At 43.5% G+C, this 10,000-nt stretch overlaps 1 protein-coding gene and 1 long non-coding RNA gene across 3 annotated transcripts in view; one reads left to right on the forward strand and one right to left on the reverse strand.

The window, feature by feature from the left end:
* LOC126988492 (MARVEL domain-containing protein 1-like) overlaps window positions 1-10,000 on the forward strand; it is a 51,339-nt gene that overhangs the window by 31,191 nt on the left and 10,148 nt on the right. For both annotated transcript variants that reach the window (XR_007742079.1, XM_050846687.1), the window contains exon 2: window positions 4,180-4,272. Coding sequence is in view for 1 of the 2 variants with exons in the window: in XM_050846687.1 (XP_050702644.1) it covers window positions 4,180-4,272 (93 nt within the window). In the remaining variant the exon portion in view is untranslated. The remainder of the gene's footprint in view (window positions 1-4,179; window positions 4,273-10,000) is intronic.
* LOC126988498 (uncharacterized) overlaps window positions 1-10,000 on the reverse strand; it is a 52,803-nt gene that overhangs the window by 24,722 nt on the left and 18,081 nt on the right. The window lies entirely within an intron of this gene.

Raw genomic sequence — 10,000 nt, forward strand, 5'->3', positions numbered from 1 at the left:
TCTTTAGGTTCACGGTAAAGAGGAAGGGTCAAACTACCACCAGGGTCATAAAACTACCCCTGGAAAGACCAACAGCTCCTATGAAAGCCATGTCAAATATGTGTTTCTTTAGGTTCACGGTACAGAGGAAGGGTCAAACTACCACCAGGGTCATAAAACTACCCCTGGAAAGGCCTACAGCTCCTAAGAAAGCCTTGTCAAATGTGTGTTTCTTTAGGTTCACGGTACAGAGGAAGGGTCAAACTACCACCAGGGTCATGAAACTACCCCTGGAAAGGCCTACAGCTCCTACGAAAGCCTTGTCAAATGTGTGTTTCTTTAGGTTCACGGTACAGAGGAAGGGTCAAACTACCACCAGGGTCATGAAACTACTCCTGGAAAGACCTACAGCTCCTACGAAAACCTTGTCAAATGTGTGTTTCTTTAGGTTCACAGTACAGAGGAAGGGTCAAACTACCACCAGGGTCATGAAACTACCCCTGGAAAGGCCTACAGCTCCTACAAAAGCCATGTCAAATGTGTGTTTCTTTAGGTTCACGGTAAAGAGGAAGGGTCAAACTACCACCAGGGTCATAAAACTACCCCTGGAAAGACCAACAGCTCCTATGAAAGCCATGTCAAATATGTGTTTCTTTAGGTTCACGGTACAGAGGAAGGGTCAAACTACCACCAGGGTCATAAAACTACCCCTGGAAAGGCCTACAGCTCCTACTAAAGCCTTGTCAAATGTGTGTTTCTTTAGGTTCACGGTACAGAGGAAGGGTCAAACTACCACCAGGGTCATAAAACTACCCCTGGAAAGGCCTACAGCTCCTACGAAAGCCATGTCAAGTATGTGAACTTGGGCAACGAAATGTTTTGAAATACGACCCACAGAGTCTTAAAAATGGCAGTTTACATTAATTCCCAGTCTTAAAAATGGCAGTTTACATTAATTCCCAGTCTTAAAAATGGCAGTTTACATTAATTCCCAGTCTTAAAAATGGCAGTTTACATTAATTCCCAGTCTTAAAAATGGCAGTTTACATTAATTCCCAGTCTTAAAAATGGCAGTTTACATTAATTCCCAGTCTTAAAAATGGCAGTTTACATTAATTCCCAGGGTCTTAAAAATGGCAGTTTACATTAATTCCCAGTCTTAAAAATGGCAGTTTACATTAATTCCCAGTCTTAAAAATGGCAGTTTACATTAATTCCCAGAGTCTTAAAAATGGCAGTTTACATTAATTCCCAGTCTTAAAAATGGCAGTTTACATTAATTCCCAGTCTTAAAAATGGCAGTTTACATTAATTCCCAGTCTTAAAAATGGCAGTTTACATTAATTCCCAGTCTTAAAAATGGCAGTTTACATTAATTCCCAGTCTTAAAAATGGCAGTTTACATTAATTCCCAGTCTTAAAAATGGCAGTTTACATTAATTCCCAGTCTTAAAAATGGCAGTTTACATTAATTCCCAGTCTTAAAAATGGCAGTTTACATTAATTCGCAGAGTTTTAAAAATGGCAGTTTACATTAATTCCCAGTCTTAAAAATGGCAGTTTACATTAATTCCCAGTCTTAAAAATGGCAGTATACATCAATTCCCAGTCTTAAAAATGGCAGTTTACATTAATTCCCAGTCTTAAAAATGGCAGTATACATCAATTCCCAGTCTTAAAAATGGCAGTTTACATTAATTCCCAGTCTTAAAAATGGCAGTTTACATTAATTCCCAGTCTTAAAAATGGCAGTTTACATTAATTCCCAGTCTTAAAAATATATTCCTTGCAGTACTTGTATTTGAGTTATTTTGATATTTTTCACTGTGATTTACATTTTGAAAAGGAACGATTTCTGACGCCATTGCCTCGCTCAAACCGGCCTGGCAGAACCACGAGCCACAGAACCATTAAAGGGTTAGCGGACTTAAAAATGGTTAGCGGACTGTTGCGGACTTCAGTAGTGGAGTAAAAAAAAATATTAGCATTAGTGGATTTGCAATAGCGGAGCGGTGAAGACGGAAATTATGTGGATTAGCGATTAGCGGAATACCCAAGGAGGTTAGTGGAATTGTGGATTGTGGACTAGCCAAAACTTAGCGGGCGCCCATCTCTGATTATTATTATTATTATTATTATTATTATTATTTTATTCTATTTTAATTTCTCATTCCTTATACATGTTACCAATTCTAAGTGTTCCTCCTCCTCCTCCTCTTTACTCCTGAACCCTCTTCTCTTCCTCCTCCTCCTCTTGAAACAATCTTATAATTCTTCCTCCTCCTCTTGAAACCATCTTATAATTCCTCCTCCTCCTCTTCTTCCTCTTCACTCCTAAACCCTCTTCTCTTCCTCCTCCTCTTCCTCTTGAAACAATCTTATAATTCCTCCTCCTCCTCCTCCTCTTCCTCTTCCTCTTCACTCCTAAACCCTCTTCTCTTCCTCCTCCTCCTCCTCCTCCTCTTGAAACAATCTCATAATTCCTCCTCCTCCTCCTCCTCTTGAAACAATCTTATAATTCCTCCTCCTCCTCCTCCTCTTCCTCTTCCCTTCTGAACCCTCTTCTCTTCCTCCTCCTCTTCCTCTTGAAACAATCTTATAATTCCTCCTCCTCTTCCTCTTCCCTTCTGAACCCTCTCCTCTTCCTCCTCCTCTTGAAACCATCTTATAATTCCTCCTCCTCTTCCTCTTCCTCTTCACTCCTAAACCCTCTTCTCTTCCTCCTCCTCCTCCTCTTGAAACAATCTTATAATTCCTCCTCCTCCTCCTCTTGAAACCATCTTATAATTCCTCCTCCTCCTCTTCCTCTTCACTTCTAAACCCTCTTCTCCTCCTCCTCCTCCTCCTCTTGAAACCATCTTATAATTCCTCCTCCTCCTCTTCCTCTTCACTTCTAAACCCTCTTCTCTTCCTCCTCCTCTTCCTCTTGAAACAATCTTATAATTCCTCCTCCTCCTCCTCTTCCTCTTCCCTTCTAAACCCTCTTCTCTTCCTCCTCCTCCTCCTCTTGAAACCATCTTATAATTCCTCCTCCTCTTCCTCTTCCTCTTCACTTCTAAACCCTCTTCTCTTCCTCCTCCTCCTCCTCTTGAAACAATCTTATAATTCCTCCTCCTCCTCTTGAAACCATCTTATAATTCCTCCTCCTCCTCTTCTTCCTCTTCACTCCTAAACCCTCTTCTCTTCCTCCTCCTCTTCCTCTTGAAACAATCTTATAATTCCTCCTCCTCCTCCTCTTCCTCCTCCTCTTCACTCCTAAACCCTCTTCTCTTCCCCCTCCTCCTCCTCTTGAAACCATCTTATAATTCCTCCTCCTCCTCTTCCTCATACTCCTCTTGAAACAATCTCATTAATCCCTCCTCCTCCTTCTCTTCCTCCTCTTCAAAATCATTCCTCTCCGAACGCTCTTCCGGGAAATTTGGGGTCAACTGAGCGACCTACCTCGGGGGGCACTGAAGCAGCCTCGACAGCCATCTTCTGTACCCTGGCGGCATTCTTGTTGACCTCGGCAGCTGGGCACTTAATCCCACTGTACCTAGAGAGAGAGAGAGAGAGAGAGGGAATGAAAAATACACACTAGCTAAAACACAATATAGCGTTTTAAAATATTACGTGATGCCCGGCCCTGTGCTGTCGTAGAGAGGTGACCCGTCCCCCCCACATAGCCGCTGAGCTTACCTGTGTGTCTGTGGTCAGGTGTGCCGGTAGACAAACAAGAGGCCTTACCTGTGTGTGTTGCTGAGGTGTTCCTTGGTGACATCATAATCAGTGGTGTAGAGTGCGCTGAGGTCCTGCAATGGCTGTTTCTGTACGCTGTAGAGGTGGAGGCTGCTCACCACACTTAGGGCTGCACGGGCCGCCTCAAGCTCATCCTCACCCACCACCCACACCACCTGCAACACACACACACATGTACACACAGCCTGGCTAACACACATGCATGGTAGATTAACTTATTGCCCACAGAATAAAAAATACAGATAGATAGACGATGAGGGGATGGATAGATAACCACATGAGAAATAAAACGACACAGATAGATAAATTTATGTATCATAGAATAACACATAAAAGAAAATTCAGTTAGATAGACGAGACTAATCTATTGCCAAAAGAATCGAATGGGAGAGATGGATAGATCGATAGATGGACAATAGATAAATTTATACACCATGGAATGAAAAGTCTTACCTTCCGCAGACCACCACCATCACCACCGGCGCCACCCTTCTTCTCCTCCCCCTCGTCGTCACCGCCACCTCCAGCCTTCCCCTTCACTACTCCGGAGATGAGGTAGGTTAAGGACAGGCTTCTACCATCACAGCTGCTGTCACCATTGCGCTGTTTGGTGACGAAATGGTGGAGCATTCTGTGGGGTAAATGGTAGTAGTAGTAGTAGTAGTAGTAGTAGTAGTAGTTTTTTATATATGCAGACTTTTAACAAATCCACTAATAATTTGTATTTATGGTTTGTATGTATGTGAATCCTTAATATATCAGTAGTAGTAGTAGTAGTAGTAGTAGTAGTAGTGATGAGGAAGGAAGAGGAGGAGGAGGAGGAGGAAAGGAAGAACACAAGAAGGTGGAGAAGGAAGAGGAGGAGGAAGAGGGGAAGAAATAAAGAGGAGGAGGAGGAGGAAGGAAGAATCATGGAGGAGGAGGAGGAGGAGGAGGAGGGGAAGAAGAGGGAAGAAGGAGGAGGATTAAGTAGAAAAAGAAGAAAGATTAGGACAAGTAGTAGTAGTAGTAGTAGTAGTAACAGTAGTAGTAGTAGTAGTAGTAGTAATAGTAGTAGTAGTAGTAGTAGTAGTAATAGTAGTAGTAATAGTAAACACAAGATAATTTAAACATATATTACAGAATTTCACGATATATTAACATTTTACTTAACACAGAGAGAGAGAGAGAGAGAGAGAGAGAGAGAGAGAGAGAGAGAGAGAGAGAGAGAGAGAGAGAGAGAGAGAGAGAGAGAGAGAGAGAGAGAGAGAGAGAGAGAGAGAGAGAATAAAGCTAACTCTAACTTACTGTTTCGCCACATTGGAGTGAACACCGAGAGTCAGGGAGAGCCATTTGTAGGTAACCTGGAGAGAGAGAGAGAGAGAGAGAGAGAGAGAGAGAGAGAGAGAGAGAGAGAGAGAGAGATATTAGTGATCATTAGTATATCTTGGGGTTTGTTTTTTAGTACAATTGGCAAATGCGTCAGAATGAACTTTTGCAGGAGTGTCCAATTTGCAGGTGTTCCCTTGCAGTAGTTCAGCGGCAGTGGTGGGCACGGTTCCGCTAATCCGCTAACCGCTGCACTATGCCACAGAAATTAGCTCATAAGTCCGTAATATCCAGAACGCGGTTGGATTACGATTTCGGACATAAAATGGTCCTTAAGAGTCCTACGTTATTTTCTTCTCTATATTAAAGCAAATAATGGAGCAACTATTTGTATTTTGTAATTTTAAAGGAATACATGGATGAAATTTTACTACGCGAGGGTGTATCAGTGTTTTTTCTTTTGTTTTTTTTACAACAAAGGAGGCAGCTCAAGGGCACACACACACACACACACACACACACACACACACACACACACACACACACACACAGAAAAAAAAAAATAAATAAATAAAATAGGCGCGTTCCTGAAGTCAGTTGTTAGTTTTCAAGCCGCCCTGATGGATGGAAGGCCCGACACTCTCACTCCCTCACCCAAAATATCATAGTACTTCACCTCTCGGTAAGTGTTGACTGAGTATTTAACCTCTTCACTGGTATGCATGTAGTTTGACAAAAGGTCCGATTACTATCCCAAAACCAAGTCAAACAGTGACGCGGGCGTGTGATATATGCGTTTTGTGAAGCGCGGTTGCATGAAGCCGTGACAAGCACGTCTCAGAAACCAACCAGATGTTGTTCAATGCGCAATACTCAAAATTTGCGTAAAGTGTAGGCCAGGGGTGATACATAGCAATCGTTAGGTCACTCCCGGGTCAGTTAACAGCAGGAGCGTCAGTGCGGGATGACAGCTGTCGTGAATCTGTTTCATTTTGTACCCCAAAGTACTTGGTAACAATGATCTACCATCAACTTACAAGAAGGGGACGGGTTAACCGTCAATATTGTACCATATGTTTTTATAAAACATGATATTTCCCAAGAGTTGCTCGACTACGGATTGGGTTGGCGGCGGCGGTGGGGGTGTTCAACTACTTTTTGGGATTTTTGTAAGGACATTTTGGAAGCCCATTTTTCAGTGATTTGGGCTTCCACCACCAAAACAATGGTTCCCTACAGGGATTAATCAAGCGCATTATACATGTGGGGGGGTCGAGGGGGCAAAGCCCCCCTGTTCAAAGATAGGTTATGTAAAGTTCGCTTAGAATAGTCTAAATATGCTCACCCACCCTAAGGAACCAATTTCCACCACATCATGCATGGGGGGGGTTCAGGGGGGGCTGTGCCCCTGGTTAGCAGGGGGGGGTCGAGGTTAGGTTGTGTAAAGTTCGGTCAGAGTAATTTAAATATGCTCACCCACCCTAAAGAACTGATTTCCGGTGCATCATATGTATGGGGGGGTTAGCAGGGGGGTGGAGGGGGGCGAAGCACCCCTGATAGAGGTTAAGTTATGTAAAGTTTTCAACATGAGGTGTGGGCCTCGAAAATTACACTGTGCGGGAGGGATTCGGGCGGCGGTGGTGAGGGGGTGGGGTGGGGGGGGGGACACGCCCGACACTCGTCAACAGACCCGCTGCAGGGTTGTTACAAGATTACAAGACTATACCTATATACGTTAGGGAATTTCCTTACTTTTGAGAAGTGAATTTTCTCTAATTTAGGGATTTTTTAAGAATATTTTGGAAGCCCATTTTCAGTGATTTTGCCTCCCCCCCCAAAAAAAGTTACACACAGGTCCCCAGGCTTGAGTTGGGGGGCAGGGGGGGCTGGAGTGGCGGAGGGGGAGAAGTAGTTGTTCTGTAGTTTTACCGGTGCAGTTTTGGTTGGAGACATTGCAGAGTTTTACGGCTGGGGCGCGTCCCATCCAGGTAAGGAAATTGGTATAAGGTGAAATCGGCGCACGGACAAACTCATCACACTCAGAGCACGAACTCATCACAGTCGGCGGACGAACTCAGGGCAAAAACTGTGGATTCCCATATCTCAAAAACGCACTGGTTCAATCTTACTCAATTTTTTTTAATGTAGCATAAGTAAGCTAAGTAAGAGATGCCTCCATACATGAGTTGCCCTCTGTCACTGCAAAACTAGTATCCTATCGTCACAAAACAATAACAGAACAATTAGGTCAGGCACACTCACAATCCTCCCCTCGTCGTTGATATACTCGTCCAGGTTCTCGAGGTAAAAGGTGTCCATCATCTCAGCACTCACCACCATCTTCTTCCTTGTCTTCCTCTTCTTCTTCTTTGTCTTCCTCTTCTTTCTTCTTTGTCTTCCTTGTCTTCCTCTTCTTCTTCTTTGTCTTCCTTGTCTTCCTCTTCTTCTTTGTCTTCCTTGTCTTCCTCTTCTTTCTTCTTTGTCTTCCTTCCCTTATTCCCCTCCTCTTCTTCCTTTCTTCCTTCCCTTACTCTCCTCCTCCTCTTCCTTCCCTTATTCTCCTCCTCTCCTTCTTCCTTTCTTCCTGTCTTCTTCCTTCCCTTACTCTCCTCCTCCTCTTCCTTCCCTTATTCTCCTCCTCTCCTTCTTCCTTTCTTCCTGTCTTCTTCCTTCCCTTACTCTCCTTCTCTTCCTTCCTTCCTGTCTTCCTTCTCTTCCTCACCCTCCTTCACTCTTGTCTTCCTCTTCCTTTGCTTCTAATTACTCTGTCTTCTCTTCCTCTTCCTCTTCTTCCTGTCTTCCTGTCTTCTTCCTTCCCTTACTCTCTTCCTCCTCTTCCTTCCCTTATTCTCTTCCTCTTCTTCCTTTCTTCCTGTCTTCTTCCTTCCCTTACTCTCCTTCTCTTCCTTCCTTCCTGTCTTCCTTCTCTTCCTCACCCTCCTTCACTCTTGTCTTCCTCTTCCTTTGCTTCTAATTACTCTGTCTTCTCTTCTTCTTCCTCTTCCTCTTTATCCTCTTCACGTGTCTTCCCTTTTCTTCTCTTCCTGTCTTCGTAGTGAACAAAAACACGAGTTCCCGCGTAAAAGGGTTTGTTTATCGATGACGTCACAGGGCGGCACTCATCATCATCATCATCATCAGCACCTCATTCAGCCTTTACAACAGGACACTGCTTCCACCTCTCTTTTTTGGCGTTTTTGTAACTTATAAGCAACTGCGAAGGAGGCAAAGCTTTTCTTGTGGTTTCCTGGAAGGTTTGAAGTTTAATTTAATTAGTGCAAAACATATATAACAGCACAAGAGCGTGATCTTCCACCACTCGGCGATGGCTTGAAAAATCAGATAGTTTGAAAATTTGAAAAATCAGCTCACGTGTTTCGGTGGGACTCGAACACACACACACACACACACACACACACACAGTACAGATCCCCCTTCCATATTATATCCCACTATCTAATGCAAAACTCATCCCATGTTCTCTCTCTCTCTCTCTCTCTCTCTCTCTCTCTCTCTCTCTCTCTCTCTCTCTCTCTCTCTCTCTCTCTCTCTCTCTCTCTCTCTCTCATAGAGAAAGTCACCTAAACACACACACACACACACACACACACACACACACACAGTACAGCCCTTCCATGTTATATCCCACAATCTAATGCAAAACTCATCCCATGTTCTCTCTCTCTCTCTCTCTCTCTCTCTCTCTCTCTCTCTCTCTCTCTCTCTCACTCTCTCAAATAGAGAAAGACACACAAAAACACACACACACACACACACACACAGTACAGCCCTTCCATGTTATATCCCACAATCTAATGCAAAACTCATCCCATGTTCTCTCTCTCTCTCTCTCTCTCTCTCTCTCTCTCTCTCTCTCTCTCTCTCTCTCTCATAGCGAAAGTCACCTAAAAACACACACACACACACACACACACACACACACACACACTGGCGTCAAGACAAATCGTACACACACACTTATAAGGGAAGTATTTTAAAACATTTCGTCACCAAAGTTCACGTATTTGACAAGGCTTTCCTATGAGTCTGAAGTAGTTTTATGACCCTGGTGGTAGTCTGACCCGGGGCCAACACAACATTTCAACTCTCTTTAGATTGATTGATTGATAGTTTATTGTTGCAAGTAAAACAAGGGATAATGGAGGAGCGCGCCATCCCAACCCCCAGGCAGGACAGAGTGTGATTATACAACTAATTAAGGGTACATGTTTAACCCGGTAGCTGCGGGGGTCATGTTTCTTAGGTTAGGTTAAGTTAGGTTAGGGTAAAGGCCCCTCTAAGTAAAATAATGCGAAAGAATCATCACTCACGCAAACCATTTCATAACATATCAACGCATATTATGTGATCAGTTTATGCATCATCTATTATATGAGGTTTATATCATGGCAGAAATTTGGCCCATCGCTGGTACACGGTAAAGCCACAAATTTGGCCCATCGCTGCTATCGGGTTAAGTAGCGCCAGGAAACTAAAAAGATACATTGAATTGAATTGAAATATTGCTGTAAAATACAACAAAGGGATATGGCTGGTCTTGGAGACAAACCCCTGATTAGGCAAGTTACAAAAAATAAATAACTCCATTGTACAAAAATATAAACACAAATTGAGGTTAGTTAACAGAAAAGGGAATTAGAATGTAAATACTGATAATATTCCTAAGTGGGTACACATTCAATTACCTAAATTACCACCTGGCAGCAAACTTTGGGTACTATTTAACCCGGTAGCAGCGACGGGCCAAATTTGTGGCTTTACCGTGTAGCAGCGACGGGCCAAATTTGTGGCTTTACCGTGTACCAGCGACGGGCCAAATTTGTGGCTTTACCGTGTAGCAGCGATGGGCCAAATTTGTGGCTTTACCGTGTAGCAGCGACGGGCCAAATTTGTGGCTTTACCGTGTAGCAGCGACGGGCCAAATTTGTGGCTTTACCGTGTAGCAGCGACGGGC

The sequence above is a fragment of the Eriocheir sinensis genome, chromosome 69 (genome assembly GCF_024679095.1).
Source record: "Eriocheir sinensis breed Jianghai 21 chromosome 69, ASM2467909v1, whole genome shotgun sequence".
Lineage (NCBI taxonomy): Eukaryota > Metazoa > Arthropoda > Malacostraca > Decapoda > Varunidae > Eriocheir > Eriocheir sinensis.